The 23660-nt window shown below is 44.1% G+C and overlaps 1 protein-coding gene across 1 annotated transcript in view; it reads right to left on the bottom strand.

Annotated features, from left to right (window-relative positions):
- Positions 1-2527: 2527 nt before the first annotated feature.
- LOC142888759 (solute carrier family 23 member 2) overlaps positions 2528-23660 on the bottom strand; it is a 33138-nt gene continuing 12005 nt past the window's right edge. Inside the window, exons 3-12 of the mRNA XM_076027143.1 lie at positions 22039-22196; positions 19506-19686; positions 19104-19285; positions 16642-16759; positions 15094-15250; positions 13241-13494; positions 9020-9184; positions 6894-7002; positions 3268-3363; positions 2528-3176 (exon numbers count right to left, since the gene is read on the bottom strand). Coding sequence (XP_075883258.1) covers positions 2986-3176; positions 3268-3363; positions 6894-7002; positions 9020-9184; positions 13241-13494; positions 15094-15250; positions 16642-16759; positions 19104-19285; positions 19506-19686; positions 22039-22196 — 1611 coding nt within the window. The 3' untranslated portion in view covers positions 2528-2985. The remainder of the gene's footprint in view (positions 3177-3267; positions 3364-6893; positions 7003-9019; positions 9185-13240; positions 13495-15093; positions 15251-16641; positions 16760-19103; positions 19286-19505; positions 19687-22038; positions 22197-23660) is intronic.

Raw genomic sequence — 23660 nt, 5'->3', positions numbered from 1 at the left:
TATCTGTGACTTTACGACGCGTCTGATCTCCAGACCAAAGGCTGCCAAGATTGCAGTTGCTCCCGCTGTCAGATATGCTATAGAGCCTAATCCCCAGACGGGGAACAGATCTCCGTGAAGATTCCACGAATCACGGACATGACGAGGCGGAGGAGGTGGAGCACGAGACAAAACATCCACAATCCTAGTAAGCGCGTCTCTGGACGAGGAAGATGAGGCAGCGGCACCGTGACCTGCGACCCCAGACAGAGGGGAGGGTCTCGGCAGCTCCGTGGCCTGAGCCCACCTTAACCCTCACACCTCCAGGGCTAATCCCAGAATTCACCGCTAACCCAATCAAGGTTCCCCCTCACGGACAAGAGAGTCCTGGCGTCCATTCACGTCGGCCAAAAACTTTGCCTTTCAGTCTACAGCAGAATCCAAAAACTGCTGTTGAGAATTTTTTTTTCTCACTTGATACGTGTGAAGATGTGTGTATTCAGCCTGTAATTGACCGGCTGGCTGACGCTAGCGTGGCTAGGTGAAGAGGGTCCAGGCGGGCTTTGAACCCCAGACTCCCAGGTAATAGTCTTTAGCGCTGACCAGTCGGCCAAAGGGACACCCCATTGGCCAAGTAGCCAGGGTGCGTGATCAATTGGAGGCACAGTGACAGGACCCTCAACTGTCACACGAGTAAAACGATCATTAGCCAAAAAATGAATGATTCTGAGCGCTACACTGTAGCTTGGAGTTGGCTCCCTGTAGCACAGGTCAACAAAAATGTGCAAATAAAGTGTTGCTGTTCATTTACACAGCTGAAACGCACTCTATCAGACACACACACACACACACACACACACACACACACACACACACACACTGTAATAGACTTAATGTCTCCACTGGGAACCTTGTCCTGGAAGTGCTGCTGCTGCTGCTGCTGCAGATGATTTCCTGCTCCATCCATACAAGGGGGACCAACAATGGAATGTCCATCAGGAAATTATAGATAAAGAAGAAAGAAATTTGAAAATCAAATTAAAATAAAAGCACCATTGCATAACTCAAAAAGACTTAAAATGTTTGTTTTTTATAACTATAGTTGGAGCTGTCCTTTTGCTGCCCTGTTTGCCGAAGATATTTTGTCAAAGGCTTTTCTGTCCATTGGCGAGAGACGTGACAATGGCCTCTCCGTTCTCCGACCTGAACTGGAAACTGCCTGAGCTGCATAAAACACAGCCGGGAGTCCTCTGGCTCTCGGCAGCCACGCTGCCATGTTCTGCTCCTCGTTAGCCACTGCGCTGTCGTGCCTCATCGGAAATCACAATTGCGGTCAGACAGTGACGCATTGTGCTGTTTTCACCTTTTGCATGAATTTTTGACGGGGCGAAGACAAAACCACTTGCGTCGGAAGCTTTTCGGCCCGGGAGGTTCTGCTGCTACTTGGAGCCACTCGCTAATGTGTCTGCAGCGCCACATCCTGCCACTCAACAGCCTCTGTGTTTACCGTCAGACGGCAGAACTCCTGCGAGACCCTCGGCGGTTGGGTTTCTGCGGTCGCAGCGTTAATTTAGAGACACTGAAATGTTCCCGGCTCTCTAGCACACAAGCATAAACAGGAATTATGGAAGTCTGCAGCTGCATATTTGTCTTCCGCCTCCGCTTCTCTTGAGACACTCTGCGGCATGTACGTTTTTGTTTTTTATGTTCTGTCTGAAAACATTTTTTTTTTTACTTTTTTTTATATCAGCAACCTATTGTTGCAATGAGGAACAACCTCATTGCAACAGTCAAACTACGTTATGTGGATTGGTCCATTCACATTAGTTTGCAGGTTCACTGGGATCCTCAGATAAATAATCACACACACACACACACACACACACACACACACACACACACACACACACACTCTTTATTGAAGGTTTGGATCAGAACTGATGTTTAATTCGTCAATTGGGATAAAGAATAAAACCACACTGTACTTTTTTTTCTCCATACATCTGCCACGTTTAATTCATTACTTATTCATTTCATTGTAGTACAAAAAAATTAGTACAGTACTATAGAGATATTGTTAAAGTAAAAGGATGGAAACAGCACCTTTAACAATGTTAATAACACAGAAACATGTGTAACAACCTCCCCACATCTTTTTATTTGTTTTATGAAAATAATAATTATAACAAAAATGTTCTACCGTTTAAAAATCTGCTTGTGCTTGTTCTTACTCAAGATGAGGTAGCACTGGATCTGGACACAACCAACACATACATCAGCTGACCACCAAAGAACACAATGATTAGCATGAAGAAAAATAAAAAGGAGAAGTAGAAGAAGAAGAAGAAGAAGAACAATCACATTAATGGTTCCAAAACATTGACTCATAAAACCGCTGATGTAAACACAAACAGACACAACAGGCAGCCTGGACGCAAAGACATGACACCCATACGTCTTATTTAAAAACACGCACACCTGGATCATCATATTTTCATAATTTATTTATTTATTTTTTCCAAAATAACAAAAAAAAACAAAAATTTGTTCCAAATCACTTTCAAAATCTCACTGTTTTCAAGGAAGTTGGTCTCATGCCTGAGTTGCGCTCTGCGTTGCGACGACAACAACAACAATAACGACAACAACGGAGCGAGTCTGAGGTTCACTGCGAGAAGGATAAATGCCTCGTTGAAATTTCACAGCTGTTGACAATACAAATTCCACCACAAATATTTGTTATATTTTTTAAAATTCAAATTAAAACCCGCTGCGATCTCAGCTTGTCCAAATAAAAGGTAAAACACCCCTCGTGTTTCACAACAGCGCCCCCTGATGGATCCAGGTGTGAAAGTGGCTGAAAAAAACACAGCGTGCCCCACACTTTTTTTTTTTACAAAAAAACTTTTTGGACAGAGTAAAAAGGCTTCAATTGTGCTGAGAAGACCTCTCCTTCCTCTCCGTCCCCACTCTCTTCGGCTGCAATGCGACCGTGAAATCTCGACGTTATAACTTGGAGCTCTTCTGCTGCTTGGAGGTCTTGAAGGTCGGAAGGAAGGGCAGGTAACGGGAGCAGCGGAACCTCTCCAGGATGGCGCCGCAGTACGGGATGTCGTAGCACGACTGGTCGCACGTTGTCCTGCCGTCGCCCAGATCCCGCTCCTTCCAGCGGCGGATGCCACGCTCTTTGTCCGTACCTGGCAAAGGACGGAGCAGAAGCGGCGGGAATGAACCTGCGTAGTTTCTTTCTTGTCCAGGACGAGCTCTGGTGATTAGCGTCATTCCTACCTGGAATGGTGTTGTCCAGGACAAAGCCGAAAAATCCTCCGATGAACATGTGGGTGGTGAAGAGCACCACGATGACCTGGTCCAGCTCCTTCACGCCTGCACACAGTACAGTAATGAATGTATCCAACCATCTTCCACAGCAATTTTCTTTTGGAGCCCGGCCTCGCTGTCATGGGGCAAAGGCAGGGTTGCACCCTGGACAGGTCATAATGAATATACGTCACTCTTTATTAATGTCTGTTCTGAGGGAAGGAAAATAATCCTCTATACGCTGAACTCCTCCTGCTCTTGCCTCCTTTGCTCTGAGGTTGTCTTTCAGGTTAGCCTAATGACACACTAGTTCTGTTACAATAAACAAAGCAAAGTAATAAGGGCCAAATATGCTTCCCCCCCCCCACTCCCATCAGTTACAGTGCTCCCAGAGACTCCTGGATACAGGTTCGCTCCACAGGTTAGTGGGGCTGCCGACCTTCTCACGCATAAAACTGCCAGAGCCTTAATCAGCAGCAAATGAAACAAACAAACAAGCAGTTTGTGGAACTAACCCCCTACAACATTTCTTATTAAGTGTGGTCGACTTGACTGGGCTTCCTTGACCGGTTCAAACCTGAATCCTGGTTGGCCATAGACAGCCACCGAACATCTGAATGTGTCTGATGTCTTGGAGTCTGTCTTCTTTCACAGAAGGCACCGAACGAATGAATCACCTAACAAGGTGAGTTGAATCAAGATCCACTCCACTTGTTTTTCAGAAAAAAAACCAGAGTGTAATGTGGGGCAGGCCAACACACACACATACAAACACACACACACACACACACACACACACAAACTTCCTGCCCTGGACAGGCTGAAGTCAAAAGTTCAAGTTACCCGCTGGGTTGATTTTAAGTCCTTCGGCCTGGACGTCTAAAGACGTCTGGGCGAGTAACATTTGTTTACACAGAGTGCTGACAGGCGTCCTCTGCGTGGCACTATCAGCTAATTGTTTAGGCTGGCGAAAAGAGAGAGAAAAAAAAAAAAGAAAAAGAAAGAAAGAAAAAACTTTGGGGGCATGAGTGCTTTATCTGAGCAGGGCAGATTACAGGGAGTGACATGGCGTCTCGCCAAGAGGATTGCGAGGTAAGCAGCCTAGACCTGAGAGAACCAGACAAGCCCTCATGCCCAGTGCCTCACGCGGGATTAAGCACTTTCCTGGGAGACCCTTGCATCACATGACTCACTGGATCAAGGTGTTATGTCTGAAGAGAGGACATGTTTAATCTCGGGGATTGCTCTTTTGATGGCCCCCTCTGGGTGGGTGGTGGGGTAGGGTAGCGGTAGACATGGAACTGGCCGATCATCGGCCCCCTTTGGGGAAAACGTTTAGACGGACGTTTTTTTTTTTTGCACTGATGACAGTTACAGTTGTGCTAATCAGATACAGGTGTCTGAATAGCCTTGTGTTTGTAAAATGAAACCAAAAAAGAAAAAAAAAAGTGCGATTGCATCAGTTGGATTGATGTTTGACGGCTGCATCCGTGAAACAAACTGGTTTTGCTGCCACATGTACCAATGCCAATTCCTCAATACCCAGTTTGCCCTTCCCACCCCACCTATCAGTAGTCACCCTAATGAAATAACAGACATAATCCAGTGTGTACACTGGAAGACTGAAGCCCGGTGGCACCACTAAACCCTGGTTAACCCAGATTTAACCCTGCCAAGCGATCTGTGAGAATTTTGCCCTCGCTCACCCGAGCATCCTCATTTTTTTTCCACGACCGTAAGAGAGTATTCGGTGACTTGCGCCTCATTAATGTAATATCAATTTACAGAGCAAAGCTTTGAATCGGACTCTCACCATGCTCAGGGTTATGGCTACACTTGTACTCTTTTTTTGGTCAAAGACTGGCATATCATATCATATCACTACACAAGTGTGCCTCGTCTTGTGCCAGGTTAGCTACAAAGTCTGTACAAAGGAATCACTACTGTCTACAGAGAGACTAATTTGTACACCCCAACCCTCATTCATTCCTTGACGCTAAAATCTAGCGTTAGAATGGTGAAGACCAGTCTAAATTGCTGTTGCTTCCATAAAAAACAATCCAAGACAGAACCAGCAGGATCTATCCCGTCTGTTCAGGACCTGCAAGAGTCACCATCTCACTCTTGAAATCTAGGCTAAAGACAAAAGGTAGCCAAAGGTTTGCCATCTGGGACCGCAGGATTTGAGAGATGCCCTGGGCTGAGGAGCTTATAGGCTACCAGACCTGGCTGGCACCTCTCTGTAGGTAATCTGCAGGTGCAGAGCGAGGTGTACGCACGGCCTACCACTCACTTTTTGGACAGACGTGATCTTCCCTCTGGCGAGAAGAATTTACAACTGCTTACTTAGCTTTGTGTATGCAACGAAAATGAAATGCAGAGCCGGAGACCTCTTGGTTTGTCCAGCAGTGCCACAAACAGACAGGAAGTCTGTCTGAAAGGAAAAACAAAAAAAGCAAAAGTCCTTTATTTGATTTGGATGGTCGCCAGTCATGGGTTGACTTGGGTGGAACTGGTGCAGCTCCGGGCCATTTGACCTCATTGGTCACTGATTAGTGTGTCCAGTGTGTAAAGGAAAGCAGATGAGTCAAGCGCAAAAAGGAAATGACCGAAATCAGGTCTGTGTCCAGTGTGGCATGTTCATCTTTGTGTGAAGATAGAGTGTCACTCTATCTTTATAAGTCGGTACTTCAAAAACGATCCATTCACTGCAGAAGTCAACAAAAGTTGACATGCAAAAAGTTGGACTGTTGCAGCTTTTGTCGTCATTGGCTGTGAGACGGTTGGTTGTGGCATCTGGAAGCACATACTGATGACATGCACTGATGCAACCTTGAGAGTGATAATGGAAGGCATTTTCAAGAGTTGCATTCAAACCACAGTACAGGTTCCAAGTTCACAGGTCCAGTTTTTCAGCAAGGATACCATGATACCGTGATCTTTTTTTTTTTTTTTTTGCTCATGTGAACAATAACTGACACAAGTGTGCAGCAATAAAACTGCCCTTGAATCCAGTGTCTTATTGCACTATTACTGTGTGGCCATATAGGAAGTGACAGATAAATCAGCAGCAGCAGAACTGAGTTCTTCTGAGAGTCGGACAGATTGACGGATGCGGGGAAGTGAACCTGTGCCACGGCGGCAAGTCAACGCTTGCGAGCGAGTGCCACTCCTCATCCAAACACTTGTCAGCGCGGGGAGCTGGGAGTGGCGCCGCCGTGTTGAAACAAATGGGTGCAGGTGTTATGATATGTGCCGTTTCTTACCATTGTGCCCCGTCCCGTTTGTTTGTTGACATTGTGTCTAACACGGCGCACTGAAAGCAGCAACAACACCAGATCTAATTAGCCGTCTAGTAGCTCACCAGGTGTGTTCCGACCGCAGGGCCACAGCTTGACCTTAATCGTCACCTGATACACACTCTCTCTCTCTCTCTCTCTCTCTCTCTCTCCTCCGCCCCCAAACATTAGATCTGCCCTTATATCAAAACACAGCACCTTACACCGTTTTCACAGCACAAAGTCATGTTCTGAATAAGGAACACATTGTTCCGACACTCGTCCGTGCCGTCGAGCATGTCTATGACGGAGAGTCACCTGTGTCAATAATGCCGGGGTTGGACTGGAACCAGGAGGGTAAGACCAGGCCGCTGAATGTGGAGAAGCCCAGGATGAGGAGGTTCCGAGAGGAGTTGAGATCCACGTACTGCAGGGGATGGTTGGGGGAAGGAGGAGGGAGAGCAAGAAGGAGTTTAGTTCAGGTGGTGCGGAGTCGGTCAGACCGTCAGCAAAAAAGGGATTAAAAGCCCAGAACCAATATGATCTCCACTCTGGTGCACTGCAAGGAATTCTGTGGTATATGGATGGATAAGATTGACTGAACATGATGACGATGATTTGATTAGCATCTCTTTTTTCATCACATCGATTCCCAATGACTCATGTTCATGACTCGATGAGTCAATTGGTGCCTGGGTGTCGGTGGTAGCGGACCAGAGTTCTCCAAGGACCGAACTTCTTTACTTCTTTTCAGAACTTCCTCTCGTGGCGAGGACTTGTGTTCCCACTGGTGTGTATTTGCACACTTTTCCCACTCCTGTGCCCATTGACTCACCGGGAACGTTCTACTCCGTTCACGCTAAATGGCACTTAATCCCGATAGATTCTCGTTAATTGTGCTTGTAACTGCCGGGCATGTCAACATGGCCGCGGTAGAAAAAGGGCCTATTGTGCCACTTCGTAATCCACGAGTGATTGGTGTCATTATGTTAATTGTGTTCGTCTTCCTCAGTTTTGCGCAAAAGCCAAGTGTGTCGGATCAGTCGGCCGCTGAGGCGGCGGTGGTGTTGTTCGCTGCAGCCGTGGGGCCACCCTTGGTGCGCGCAAGGTGTGAGAAATGCCGCTGCAGGGCTCGCTGCGTCGACTCCATCTGAGAGCGTAGCAATTAGGCGAATGCTTGAGTCAGTGCGTCACTAATGAGGATAATTGCCACATAATTGAGCAACGTGCAGCTGATGTGCGTTGCATGAAAAGACTTGCTTAAAGCTTGGAATCCATATGTACGCAAGGTGTTCAAAAATGTTTCATCCAAAAAGTTCAAATTCGGTCAAATCAAGCGGGCTTGTCTGTTAGCTACGTTGCGGTTGCATTGTTTGGTTATTCTTTCTTTGAATTTGTGGTTTTTGGTTAGCGCTAGAGGGCAACATCACACAAAGGAGACTGTCGCAGCTCGCGGGAAACCCCTTCCCGTGACAGCTAACAGTAAAACCTTTGAAGCCACGCACCTGCCGCTCTCTTTTTTGCCGTACAGTTTTTCAGCCTTGAACTCGTTGAGGCTGCAGGGCTCAGAGCAGATTGTGTGAGCGACGCAGGCGATAGCTGCACGCTCGCTAACCTCCTGCCACCTAAAGACGCTGCACAGCTGATTTACTGCAGCTAGAGCAGACAGCGATGGCCTGCAGCGATGAAGAAGACGCTGGAGGCAGGTTTCTAGCATGTGTGCGCTGGGTTGTGTTGCTGCTGTGCGTCCTGTCAGAACGCTTGTTTAGAGGACAATCAAGGCTGATTTAAAAAGACTGATGGGACAAAGCAAAAATTATTTTCTTTGCAGGTTGCATTTATTTCAAGACGGCGCACAATAAACACTCATGTTGGTCTTTGACTTTTGTGGCTGTCCTAGTTACTTTTATTCTTAATGTTTCAACAGTGACAGTTTTATAAAAGTTTTAAATAAAACACTAGCCCATGTGTGTGTCTCAACTGTCTATGAAAGCATCCAAAGTTGAAAAATGAAGATGACAAATCCTTGTTTTTGCCCTCTTTCAAACATGTGGGAGGCTCGATAAAGCATTTAGTTTATGTTTAGGGTTAAATATGATGTTTCCTAACTCTAAATTGCCCGTAAGTGTGTACGTGAGTGCGAACGGTTGTTTGTCTTTGTTTGTCTCTATGTGGCCTGCGTTGAACTGGCGACATGTCCAGGGTATCACCCTGCCTTCACCCTATGACAGCTGGGAGAGGCTCCAGCAGACCCCTGTGACCCTGAACAAAGGAATAAGCAGGTATTGAAAATGGATGGACGGATGGATGAATGGATGGATGATGTTTTCTGGAGTTCTAGAGAGTTTGGTTTTTAGTGGGGGGATCATTCATCATGTGAGATTGCCCCAATGGAATCCAGGATGAAGATCTGATAACGTGAAGCCTTTATCAAAAATGTTCACCTGCAGGTTGGAGATTCCCACTGCTGCAATCATTCCAAACATTACGAGGAACATGCCTCCGATGACCGGGTCAGGGATGGTGATAAAAACGGCTCCGAATTTTCCAAATACCCCGAGAATGATCATCAGGAGTCCAGTTGTTTGGAGGACTAGTCGGCTCCCGACCTGGGTGTGCAGGAAGAAGAAATGACAAAAATGACACAAAATTAGATTAGAAAAATACAAGTCCTTACTCATACACCTGGAGTCTGCACCCAACCTTCTATTAACCCTGGAACCTCTGGGGATCAATGGGCCACTACCAAATTAACCTTTTCACCTGCTTTGTATAGTTGCCAGACCTGAAGCATCATGAGTAATGAGTGTCCGACTAAACATCAGAGCGGTCTAATAAATACAAAGAGCCCAGGTTAGAACCCTAAATTGGTCCCTCGACATGAACATGGATGGTTGTTTGTCTTTCGTTTTGTCATTTTCACAGTCAGGTCCTCGTCTATTTCCTCTGAGCGATCGACCCAGTTTGCTACTACAGTGACAGTTAGCGGTAGTGCTTTGCATGGCGCACACTGTACCTGTGAAAGAAATGACCAACACCAATATTTATTTTTTATTACACCTTAATTTTCTCTGTGTCCACCACTGTTCCATCAGTCTGTATTGTTTTGAGGAATGAGCTCTCCCGAACGGCTCAGACATCGGGAGGCTCAGAAGTTTGAGGAACCCATCGAGAGTGAAAAAAACAGGTCAAAGGTCAAACCTGCAGAGACCATAAACATCCATTAACGAGCCTGGCCTTTACCTGCAGCAAGTTAGAACTGTAATTTATTGTTTCCTTTAGGTTTTTTTTTTTGTTGACGTAGCCAGGTCAAGGGTTAAACACAAGCTATTCGTGCGATGCAAATTTTAAGTCAACAGAAAATTCCTGTACTTTTTATTCTGATCTTGAAATTACTAGAAAGTGAAGAAATACTTCTGAACTAGGGATGCACGATATATATCGGACCGATATCAGGAATTTTGACGCCATACTGATTAATCCGATATTATTAAAAATAGCTCCGATAAAATAGCTCCAGTCAAGATCGCATATTTTGCCAGTGTTGTGCTGTAATTTGGTAGGGGTGAGACCCTGGGTAACCACTGGGTTAGGGTGAGCAAATCAAGCGTCCTACCTGTGCAGTAAACAGTCTGACGCTAACTTTCCCCATGTATGTGACCGAAAAACATGACATCGATTGTCTGGGATTATTTTGCTGTGTCCGATGATGATATTTTGCGCGCTATTTTTTCCCACAAATGTTCGGCAAACATTTCTCGAGTGGGACAAAACAGTTTGAGTTTCAACACCACAAACCTCATTAGCCACTTAAAAAAATCAGCGTCGCCACGACGGTGTTTTGCTTTTATACCATTAGCTCGAGTCATATCTGTCAGAGCCCACACTTCACCTGAGTCAGTGTCCGCTAGAATACTGGAGGAGCAACCAGTCCCGTTTCAAGTGCCTGGCGCAGCTTGCTCCTAAATATCTGTCTGTGCCATGCGCCGGTGTCGAGAGTGAACGTCTGTTTTCGGCTGCTGGACACGCGATGGACGAGCGCAGAAACCGACTTTCATGCGAGAAGGCAGAGATGCTGCTCTTTGTTAAAAAAAAAAAAAAAAAAAGTAATCTGATCCTGATCCACCCAGAATTAACAGTAGAAGAATACTTGACTCCAAGTTTAAAATGCACACAGACGCGCACACACACTCACTTACTTTTTGTGTAATTCTTTGTTTAAAAAACTGTTTATACCTCAGACGAATGTTGCCTCAGTTTCTGTTTACATAGACGTACATGTCTAAGCAATATATTATTTTATTTATATTAAAGTGCACGTTTCAATTTTTGTTTCTGGAGTGACTTAAGTGTCAGTTGTATATTTCTATTGTATTTTTGTTTTAATAAAGAATACAATGCACCTTGTTAAGTTTGCAGTACTTGTTAGTGTACTTTATAAATTCCTTTGCAGAGTGGTTGGAGACTCCTAGAGGCCTTTTTTTAATTTCATATTAGACATTTAATTCTAGTGTTCACCCTTTTGCACATGCCATTTTTTTGTTTGCAAAGGAAATAAATATGTACATTTGTGATAACAGAACTGTTCTTTGTTGTTGTTTTAATACTAGTGCTCACTTGACATGTGATTGGGACAAATCTACAGGTAAAAATTTGTTAAATCCATTTTTTTTTCTTCCTTTTGTGCACAAACTACAGGTAAATCTAAATGTAAAAATGAATATACAAATATCGGTTATCTGTATCGGTATCAGTCTTTAAAGGTAGGAACATATCGGTATCGGCTTGAAAAAACACATATCTTGCATCCCTATTCTGAACTATAAAAAAGCCTTTCTTATCATATGATGATTATTAGAATGTGTTTTAAAAATATAGGTGTCGATTCTTATTTGCTGTTACTAAAACTGACTTACAAAATCCAAACTCTAATCCATAGGAAAAAGTTGTCCTACCTAACATATAAACCTCTCGTGTCACATGATTATTAAACATAAGACAATGTCTGTCACATCTGTCAAAATTCCATTAGCTAATGTTCAAATTTACATTGGCAACATAGTATTCAGCAGAGGCGGATCATTTGTGAAATGTGTGTGAGTTCGAAGACGTTACCAGACAGAGAATGTCAACAGGCTTTTTTCCACTGGGACATTAAGGTGAATTATTACTACATGCCAGGAGTCACTGTGCATGTCTGACACATTTCAGAGCATAACTGGACACGTGGTCAGCGCAGAATTACCTCCTGTTGCTACACGTGTAAGCTTTTAAGTCTTAAAGCCTCCGTTGGCTACTTTCATTTTTATAATAAGAAACAAGATATCCAGAATCCTACACGAGGATCAAACGGTGAGCAACTTACTGGTGGTTTATTGACACAAATAAAATATGAATCTGTCAACACCTGTTCAATGCCTGAAATAATTTACCGTATGGAATTGTACTAAATATATGTGACTACAGACTACAGAATTGCTTTACTTGGAGCACAGGGTTCATATCCTTGGCATGTCATGAGCATGCTGAAATCGCATTTTGATACCTGGTTATAGTTTGCAGCAAAAGCAGAAGAATGAAGATAAATGCCTGCAGCCGGAATTCAAAAGAGGTCTGAACATAATCGGACCAACAAATACAGCGTTTCTTGTATCCATGTGATTTTATCTCCCCACAGTTTGCCAAGTGAAAGCTGTTTCAAAAAGATGCCTTCATGATCTGCAAGTGTTTAAAATGAACAACGCTCCAGGGATTACCGTAAAGCAAGGGTGTCAAACATATGGCCCGCAGGCCGGATCAGGCCTGCAAACTGTTTTTTTTTTCACGGCCCGCGAGATGATTTTGCAAAATATAAAAACTGCAATTTTTCAACGAAAGAAAGTGCTGTTCTAAATGCGTCCACTTGGTGTCGCAATATCGTTTCTGCTTCGCAAACAAACTCAATACTGGGGCTGAGCAAATCGGCACAAGTACATCCACTCACGTCTCCTATTGGCTACCCTCATTGCCCCAGAACGTCTCCTATTGGCTACCCTCATTGCCCCAGAACGCCTCCTATTGGATACCCTCATTGCCCCAGAACGTCTCCTATTGGCTACCCTCATTGCCCCAGAACGTCTCCTATTGGCTACCCTCATTAGCCCAAAATGTCTCTGTCGAAACAGACAAAGCTGATGCAGAGCAGTGTTGCCAACTTGGCGACTTTCTCCCCCCAAAAAGTCGCTATTCTCCCCATAGTGACTTTTTTTTTTTGGTCAAAAGCGACTAGCGACAAATCTAGCGACTTTTCCTGGTGTTTTCACGATGCGATCAAGTGCAAATTGTCAATGATGCAAATTAGACAATGACATCATTTGGCGACTTCTAGCAAATTTTAAGACAGCCAATGGCGACTTTCCTTCCGGAGGAGTTGGCAACACTGATGCAGAGTGCACAGTGCTCAAAGAACACGGATAAAGTAAAACCAATAAAAATTGGAAGTTGTTGTTATTTTTACGTTATTATGACCACACCATGATTTTACCGGTCTGGCCCGCTTGGGAATAGATTTTCCTCTATGTGGCCCGCGAACCAAAATGAGTTTGACACCCCCTGCCTTAAAGCATATATAAAAAAAAGTTATTTTCCATGTAATGTGACTTGCAGACAAGAGATGGAGTGCTCACTTTGGTGATGCCAAGAGCGGCGATGTTCTGGCTGTAGGAAGTGGTGCCATTCCCGGTTCCCCACAGCGCTGCCAGGATGCATCCGATGGCCTCCACGGCGATCCCCCTATTAATGGCGTGGTTGGGCGGAGGAGGTGCGCCCGACAGGCGAGCGCAGGCGTAGTAGTCGCCGATGGACTCCATGGTGGACGCCAGGACGCCCGCCATCATACCCAAGACCGAGGACAGACTCACCGTTGGCGCCCCCCACTGACCTGCGGACGTCAGATACCAAACACTGAACACTCCACGTTGGTTTTGACAAGGAAAAAGGCTGCAGGACCTTCACTGTGACCTTCACAATGCGTTTTGCCCACAAAGTATGTTCGAATTTATAGATCATGCCAACAGATGTTGGAAATAAAACCACACATAACTTATTTAACTTATTTTCCGTACCGTTTCTTTCTGGAATGTTATTTTTCCTCTACTAACAAAATAAATCAGAATAATATGTATTGTAAAACACATGTCTTTGATCTCGGTCCCTCTGCCCTCCCCCAACATGCCTGAAACAGAGTAAAAAAAAAAATTGCCTGAAATATGTCATACCATCATATACTATCCTTATAAATCTTAACACACATAAGAAGTTCACAAATCACCAACAAGCTTTGGTTTTGGTTTGAAATTCCAGATTTAGTCGATGATTGTTCAAATCATTGGTTCTGTGTTGGGTCCTGAATTCTTTATGTTCTACACAATTCCCCCTTTTTAAATGGCGACTTTTCATTTTAGTGGTATAAATACTCTTTCCTCATAGTCTGAGCCTGGGGATTATGGATTATCATTTGGATTTTGATTTTGGAAATACCACCTTTCAGTTTTAAAGAAAAAAACACACCGATCTATAACTGACCAATGCTAGAATCAATTACAGACTAACATCCAAATTGACCTTCACACAGTTTTGCCAACACACAGTCTGTTTCACCCCGCCACGTCTCCCCTTAAAGTTATTAATGACACTATGTTGCAGCAGATGGTGGACGATACAAGGTGCTGGTGCCACTTGGTTTCAGGTGAGTCTTTGCCAGTGTCTTTGGTCTTGTTATTCTCAATAGGACGAGATCACTCAGATAAAGTCTTCGCAGCGTAGATTCATCAGCGGGGAAAAAAAGATGTTCTCGTTGCTCACCAACGAAAACAACCTCATCAGGAAAAGCGCTGAAGGCGGCACTCAGAGGGCTTTAAAAAGTTCTGGGTTCAACCCTGATCGTAAGCCATAGGAGTCGTTGATCCGCGGCTGCAGAGCGCTGTTGCCAGGGGAATTACCTGACACAATGAGTGACAGGAGTTGATCCAGGTTGAAAAACGTTGACGTGTGCGTCAAAGCCCGAGGTTTGCTTCTGGGCGGTTTGCCACCCAGCCGATCTCCCTGCGTTTTCTGGGCTGACCATCACATTGAACGGCATGTGCGGAGGAGGCCGCACCATGCAACATTTTATCTGTCTATATATATGTATGTCTAAATATATTGGTATTTATATATGATCAAAGTGAGGGCTGACGATGTTCCTGTGCTCGGAGAGCTCCAGGAAAGTGTTGGCAGCTCTTTAAAGAACAATTGTGCAACCTTCATAAACTGATTCTCGTGCTCGATACAGAAAATATTGTTAATGGCAGGGCAAGTGGATGTTGTACTGACATGACAGCACTCACTGTTTTGATAGATGCTGTGTTTTTTTCCCCTTTTACCCACCTGTGCTGGAGAAGCTTTACATTTGCATATTACAAAGTTTTGAAAAGTTTCTTTGACCTCAAACCCCAAAGGCAATGGAGGCAATTAGAAATACTTGAGAAAAGGATGGTACCTGGATACGGCACGTGGAACCATGGCGAGTTGGTCACGGCGTTCAGGTTGATGTCAGTCCTCGCCGAGAAGCCGTAGCCGTCGGACTTTGAGGGCAGGACGTCGAAGACGGTCAGCAGGAAGCAGACCAGCCAGGCACCGCACATCCCGAACAAAGCCTTAGGGTAGAGGGGAGGTCATTGGGAGGGGGGCCTGACCTCATCCTACTGAGCCATTAACAGCCTAAATTGGAGCGAAAAAACATGTGCGTTGCAGGACGCAAAAGCACTTTTATGCTTCTCTGCATTCCACCAGGGACACCATGCTGCTTGATGAGATCAGTTCAATCTTATCACAGCGGACGTTTATCACTCCACTCTTCCCCCCTCCTCCTGCTGCTGCTGCTCAGCGTTTCATAAATCCAACTTTTTGGTCTATGTGCGTTTGTGCGTGTTTGATTCGCAAGTATGTATACATAATATATGTTAATAACTGTACTGGGTAGGAGGTGCGTTGATTGGCAGAGGCCTTTGGGAGGTTTTGCATTCAATGACCTCATGCAGGTGGATTGTGGCAGTATCTATACATACTGTATATATACAGTATATATATGTTTGTTTTTTTTCATAGCACACAATCTTTCAATTCATTGGTGCGTCCCGCTAGGCGCCGAGTTAAGAGTGATACATGGTTTTATTTAAAGATGGATGACCATATTTGGTCAAAGGGGCTATATGTTTTTTTTGAGGAGCGATTGCTAATAAATCACCTCTGCCGCGGATGCCCGAGGCCAAACTGATTTAAAGTCTGCGGCGGGGGAACACGTGCATTAGGCTTTTGTATTGTGTTTTTTTTTGCAGTTTTCTTCAGCAGAAAATTATTTTGCATGTGTTTTTCTTTTTTGTTGCCTCCTTCCAAAACATTGTTCTCGCACATCTGCTTTTAGATAATAATAATCATGATGGCATTATCCAGAACAATACTAACTAGCAGCCCAGCGCGTAATCATTTATTCACAGATACTTCAAAATAATGTATCTCAAATAAGTCATACATATGCAGATGTTTTATGTCTAAAACATCTGCAATGTTTTGTTCTCCCAGTTAATTAAATGTTCAATCATGTTTTGAATGGTTTTGTAATTCACTCCAGCAAAAAAACTAAACAAAACAGCAAGTTTAAACAGTTTTCTTTTTCCCAGTCACATTTTTGTATCTCCAGTGGAATTCTGTGTTTTGGGACGGACAGCATAAACTAATCCTGCGGTCTTGTGTTTGCTGTCAGTCAAGTGGAACGTGGGTAAACTCAGACGAAACTGGCTTTGTTAATTAGAACATGTTGATAGAGTATATGACTGAGGTGTTAATTGTCAGTTTCATTCCAAATCTCTGGAATTCACACAGAGCGACAGAATCTGCCCGCTCCTTATGAGGTCTGACCTGCCGACTACAGTCCAGCCTCAAAAACACCAAAAAACATGTTTGACTCACGAAGAGGGAAAAATTCCACACAGCTTTGGTTTTTAAACAAATGCAAGATGTGTGTGTTTGATGTGCGGCGGCCACTCACAGAGAACAGCTTGAAGAGGGGGTACTGGAAAACCTTCCACTTCTTGTCCTTATAGGCGATCATGGGAACGTCGACTTTGCTGAGATACTGCGAGAAGAGGAGGATCAGACACACCGTGCTGTGAGGAAGAAAAAAAAAGCACACAAAAAAAAAAAAATCAAGAGACGCGACAAAACACTTTGGCCAGACTCTCCATCGCCCCATTATTCTTTCACTTTTTTGACCTTGTGGTTGAATTTACATATTTTTCACAAGTTCGCATATATCAATATGCACCCCTGCAGCCTGCAGGCCCCACTTGTCTTCCAGCGGAGGTCTTTTTGGAATGTGTGTATATAATTATATCACCATCTCTCACAAAATTTCAAGTCAATTGGTGCGTTTACGTTTTTTTCTTCTTCTTTTCTTGTCAATCTGATTGAATTGTTTCTATAATTCAAAGAGATTCGATCGTCCCGGACGGGATTGAATTCCCAGATTCCCATTATGCCGTGCACTGCAGCCGAGGAAATTGATGACACGTGACTTGTCTGCAAGTCACGATCACCGACAGGATTGTGGACAGAGAGAGACGGGTGGAGTTGTTAGCCCGACTACTCAAACTTATTGGGTTTCGTTTTGTGTTAATTTTGCAGCATTCGCACAAAGAACTGACGACAGGATGCAAAAAAAACATGTAAAGAAAACAAAGTTACGCTGCCTCCTCCGATCCTCCGGGTCTGGCCAATTTCATACCACAATATCGTCCTTTTTTTTTTGTCTTTTGTCTTCTTCTTCTTCTTCTCGTAAATATTCAAAGTCCAAACTTGGACCACTGTTACAACGACCCAACAGGCAAAGGTTGCCAGCTCTGACCCAGAACAAGATGGACTTTCGGCTGAACTCGTCCAAACCAGATTCGTGGAGTCAGTGATATAAATCACATGTCCCACTTGAGGCCCACCCGCTGAATCAACTCCATCCATCCGCTTTATGCTGCCCTCTAAAAGGTGTATTACTGTCTTAAAATGTTGATCTGTGCTGCTTTGAAGTGCACGCTGACTGTAAACTTCCCAGAATGCATCAGGTTTCTGACTCATAAAATAACAATCTAAGAACATTCCTGAAGACAGAAACAGATGCAGAAGTAAGAGAATCGGACAACGTGAATCTAATCATTTGAGTTTGATGATAATGTCGTTGTGGGATTCTCAACCTGATTCAATGAAAAGATGGTATATGAGCTTATTTTTGAGTACAAATGCATCTAAGTCACAGTAGATTGAATCTGTGATGGCAACTGGACTGATTCTTGCAATCTTGAATCCAGATTGGCATCAGCAGGTGCTGACCTGGATGGATGAGAACCTCCACAGACATTGAATCTTTCATTTTCACCGCATGGGATTTGTTCTACGTAAAGACCTGAGAGCAGGGCGTGCCGCCAGGCGCCGTTACGTGGAAGAGACGATCAAGCAAAGCCAGGAAAGTATTTTGAAGGGCTATAATTTCTCTCTCTCTATCTATCTCTGGAATTCCCCAACTTTTCAGAATAGCTCGCAGCCCCTGCTGGTCACGCCACCTTGTACCCTTATGACAAGATGTCTGGGCCTTGGTATCTCTCAAATTTATAACCCCCCAAGACATTTACAACTGTGCTCCTGATCAGCTCAGGGCGACTGCCGGTGGAAGTGGAGTTTCAGTTGGTGTGCAGCTAACACGAGCTGAAACATCTCTTCCAGAAAGCACAGAGTCAAATGGAATGAATGGGTTAAGGGAGTTTGAGTGTTGGGCTCTTGGAGTGAAAACTCCAGCCCATAAAACTAATGAATGATGTGCGTATTTTGGCAGAACAGGGCTTTCGAAACAGCTTATTCAAACAGCCACTTAGCAAGGTCTTTTTTTATTATCATCAGTTCCTTGTCCAATAAAATTCACAAGAATTCCTCAAGTCTTTTGTCAGGGGAATATGTCTTTGCACAAGGACTAACTTCCAAATCTCAATCATCCATCTTAATTGACTTATTTTTTTTTTTGAAAGCTTCTTCCAATCTAATTTACTTTTGCATGGATTCCCTAATCAAAGAGCAGCTGCTTTAAAATAAAAAGAAATCATAAAAGAAGAACAGGAAGACAAACACATGGCTGCTGTGTCGATGATTAGCATGGACGCTGCTATAGTGGTGCTTTTGGCTTCACATGAAAGAAAAGACAGAAAAGCAGCAATGAGAGCTTTTTTCACAGCATCAGCAAGGTTCCATTAAACACAATGGGGGTGCAGCAGCGAAGGCCACTGATTAAACTGCTTGAACATAAAAGACAGAAGATTTCGTCCAATCACCTTCCAAAATCTGCCTCCGCTGCACAAATGCAGCCCACAAGCTCTTAACAAGATGGATTCCCAAAACAAAACCCATGATTTTTTTTTTTTTACCAACTCTGTCCTTTTAAATAACTGATGCAACACACCAGCATCCACTTACAGGGCAGCTATCCCCCAGTGACCTCCGGACTTCTTCCCGGCCTCGATGAAGAGCGAGAGGCCGATGAGATTAATGGTGGGGGCGATGGCGAGCGGCCCGATGTATCTCAGCACCAAACCCACCAGTCCTGAGAGACCGAGGACCAGCTGGAGCAGAGAGGAAACCAGGATGGCTCCCTGGATCTGTCAATCACAAGAAAAGACCAACACAGACTCAAGATTATTTTTGTTATTCCGTTTCGGCATTCACTGCCAATTTGCACGACTCGCTAACAATTACAGATTGTTTCAGTTTTCCTCTTCGACACTGTAAAAGGAGTCATAAGGCTAGCTGCAAACAATTGTTTCATTTCTCCGTGCAGACCCTCTCCCAACGCGCTGACTCTCTGTATCATTGACTTACCTCGCGCATTCGCACCATCCAGACCTCGTCAGGATGATCTGTTAGCGCCGGACCGGAGCCGTTCTGAGCCAACACTGCCGCCGCGGCTGCAGTGGGAGCTGGACACTTCCACTTTGGCAGAGCCAGTATGGCCAGGGTGGGAGTGATGAAGCTGAAGGTTCCTCCCTGGAGGATTGGTAACCTGTGGGTCGGCGAGGTAGAGGCATTAAAGGTCAGAGGTCGACCAGGGGACTAGATCGGCGTTTTCCTAATGGTGTCAAAAGCCCCATCGATCCACCTATGGGACTTCCCAACGCCTCCACAATTTATCGGCCAAAACAGTGATTCTGAACAGTCATTGGCTGTTTCAATGTGGAAGGAATCACCTGATTTCCTCATTGAACAGAGAGCAAAGAAAGGCACTGAGTGCTTTTTTTAGTGAATCAGTGCAAAGTATCATGATTCTGACCAGTTTGCAAGCATTTTTTAAAATTTTCTTTTCCTTTTCCAAGCAGATGTGACGTATGTTGTTGGTCATTTTTGAAAAAAAAGAAAAGAAAATTAATAGTGATGCCTTGTTTTACGTTGTTCATGTCTCATAAAAAAAAAAGAAAGTGAAAAAAAGTAGCTACGGTTGTTTTTTTTCTCTCCAAGATTCGTATTGTTTCGTGGCACTCTGCACCAAACCCGCCTTCATTAAAGTAAAAGAAAAAAAAATCCATTCCTGTATTTCTTTCCTCATCCCAAATTCGTGTCGTGACAGTGCTGCTATACGCTGCGCTATGTGAGCTATGCTCCTGTTTTGTTTGTCTGCTGCCGCATATTCTTTGTTCTGTCTTTCGGAGCGGCCCTCACCGCCAGAGCCATGAAAGGCCCAGAGCAAATAATGATTAATTTGCTTATCGTACCAACGTCAGCGTGTTTGCAGGGATATACCACTTTCGCCGTATGTAATCTTTCTCCAGAGGGTGTAGGTGGAGATCTCAAACAAAAAAAAACAAGCGCTGTTTGCCCAGGCTCAGCACTGCTGAGAGGCCAGCGGCGGCGAGCTTAGCCCTGCGTTGTACTGTGGCAGGTGTGTAGGAGGAGGCAGCGGGCCTCTGCAACTCTGACATCACTGGTGTAACATAAAAAACCACAAACACAAAAAATGTGCTGCCGTGATGGTGTTTTTTTTTAATCCTTGAGTTCTTTGTTTGTTTGTTTTTTAGGGCCGATTTTGAAAAGAGCTGGCAGCTGTTCAAAAGATTTTTTCATGCTTTGCCAATCGACGGCAGCTGCACAGCGGAGGCGAGCATCGTATCAACAAACGTCGTATCGGAAACTTTGATGATTGAGGAATTCATCATTTTAACACCTCTGCTGAATTCGAGCAAAACATCACAGGCTGAAAAAACAAATTGCCGGTGTGTGACAGTTCTCCCGGGAGCATCGAGGAACGGACGCAAGCCAACTGAAGTTGGCGCTGCAACGGGCTGTCAAACTTTTCCCATCAGTCCAGCTGACAGGCGTGTCAGCCAGATTGTGCAGCAGGACTCCAAGTTTTTAGCATCACTGGGCCTCTAGTGCTGTGCTTATTGTTCCTGTGCACCTTGTTTGGCCGCCAAACACGTGATTGGCTGCCATCTCCGCCTGCATTGCCGATGAATCGACTAGGTGTCCCTGATGTGCAGATCAGATAGGAACAAAATAAAGTCAGCTGCTGCACCTGGACCACAGTTCAGACAGTCAGTCAGTCAGTCCATCTGCTGTGGTTTGTGGAGCTGAAGTGCATATGTGCTTTAAAGGTACAATGTGTATAATTTGGCCTAATTTATGATTTTTACATTGGAAACTTAAAATACTGCCCATAATACATCAATAAAAGTGTATACACGCGATACAAAAAACTAATTTGGTTTTGTTTGTTTGCTTGTTTATTTGAGAGTATCTGGACAGTATAAGTGTGTAATCGTTCTGGAATGTTCCAATGAAAATAAAAATAGAATAAAAATAGAATATTTCCACAAAGGAAATGTTATTGTCCTCTCTAATTTTCCCTAAGAAAAAGAAGATAAGAAACACAATAAATATCTTGTAAAAGTTACATATGGAGCAGGGTAAAAAAAATGTGCAATTCATTTGTGATTAATCGGACTCAGGACACTATGCGATTAATCGCAATTAAAAATTTTAATCGACTAACAGCCTAAATATAAATAACTAAATATATATAAATATATTAGGGTCTTGCTCCCAGTTGCCATCTTGCGCGGTCATATTTCTAAGGAAGCCAGTGATGGACAATCCAGCCCGCCTGACAGCGCGTTTCGTATTCCGGAAATAAACCATTCTGAAATAAACCAACAAAGAAGAAGGTGGACGAGGTATTCAGTTTTGCGTGCGTAGGCCACCATAGTTCACAGGCAAACTCAGTTGAGGGAGGGAGAGCGAAAGAGTGCTGCAATCTAAAAGTAAATACACCTTACAGTATGTCGCCGTTTCCTCTCAAAATCACCAAATATCACACACTTAACCTGTCACAATCAATGTAATTTCTAAACTGAACGCTCACCTGGTGCCTACCGCCGTCTGCAGCAGCGTGCAGAGTCCCGACACGAAGAAGATGGTCGAGATGAGCTGGCTCTTGGCGCCATTGTTGTCCCCGATGCAGAGCGGCTCGGCCAGGATCAGCGGGATGGCAATGATGCCGCCAAAGGCCAGGATGTAATGCTGTGAGTGGGAAGGTAAAATATGAGGGTGCTGTGATTGATTGATTGATTGATTGATTGATTGATTGATTGATTGATTGATCGATTGATTGACGTGGGATTGAAAATGACGTAAATATTTAACTATAAATATTACACATATACAAACATATATGTTATAAAACACCACAAATATATTATTGTGCCTTCAGGCAGACAGAAAGAAAAGAAAAGTTGAAATAGTTTAGTATAGTTCAAAACCTTAGTAAACCTACTAGTAAACCTTATTAAAGACCTTAGATATAAAGACATGGTTATAATGGTTGTTTGGTCCATGAACCCTTTCAACACACACTGGGAAGAATATCACATTACAAAATTTATGGAAACACCCCCCCCCCAAAAAAAAATAAAATGCACACCGTTCCAAGTTGAACATACTGATATCCTGAATTCAACACAAACAATATTTCACTTTTTATACATTTTTGGATTTGCACGGTCGGCCATCCAGTCCAGTTCACCCGATGCCCTCGTGAGTCACTCGTCCTGTGTTGGCAGGTCAAAGCTGCTGCACAGGTCATCAGTTATGGAGCTGACAGCTTAATCCCCTTTTAATTCTCCAGCTCCCTTTCAAACGTGGCCAACGTTGTCAAGATTTGCCGCCGGGGTTCATGCTCGTTCACGTCTCTCTCAGGATCATTTCGTCACCGTTCCAATCTCGGATTTCCAAACCAAGAGTGATCCGCCGTCAAGTAATGCCTTCCTGTAGAGCTTTTGACTTAACTAAAAGAGGAAAAATCTTTTTTTTATTATTATTTAAAGGAACAACTAATAAAAAAGTTTGTTGTTTTTCATATTTTTGAGACGATTTCTAACTTCAAACAGAATGTGCCTCTTGCCTCATTTTGACATGAAATAACATTTAGAAATTGTGCGTCAGAGTCAGTGCGGTGAGTCAGCCATTTGTAGTGCGGAATGTCCAACGCAGTAACATTTCAGCAGGAAGCTGTAAACAGGGAGCTAATAATGCTGCTTTATACAAACATGCACCCTGTTGCTCCAGCAGTAATTCATGAAGAAAACCAAAATTTGGTTTTAGAGTTTTAATAATTACAACCAGGTGGACGTGGCTCAAGTTACACCAGTGAGTCAGATGTAAGATGACTGGATAGCGGCACAAACCACCTGTGGCTTCCACACAGTGGCTCCATAACTGTCTAGGCGCGCTGCGTGTGATCTCACAAGATAAGCATAAACAATATTGTCCGCCTCAAAGTTGTTCAGACTGACGGCTCCTCGTCTCAGCGGTGGGGGGGGGGCGGAGACAGTGTTCTTCCTCCTTGCCGGTAACCTGTAAAACCTGCCGGTACCTGAAAACAAAAAACTGGGAGCAGAGTCAACATGCGGGTTCTGATCCCAGCAGCGATGGTGAGACCTCTGCGACGGTTTGGGTCGGAGAAGACCAACAGGAGATTCTGAGAAG

Source organism: Nelusetta ayraudi, unplaced genomic scaffold (assembly GCF_046127955.1).
Source record: "Nelusetta ayraudi isolate G7.1 ecotype Tasmania unplaced genomic scaffold, CSIRO-AGI_Nayr_v1 ptg000020l, whole genome shotgun sequence".
NCBI lineage: Eukaryota > Metazoa > Chordata > Actinopteri > Tetraodontiformes > Monacanthidae > Nelusetta > Nelusetta ayraudi.
Note: the sequence above shows the minus strand (reverse complement) of the source record. Positions and strands in the feature narration are given on the sequence as shown.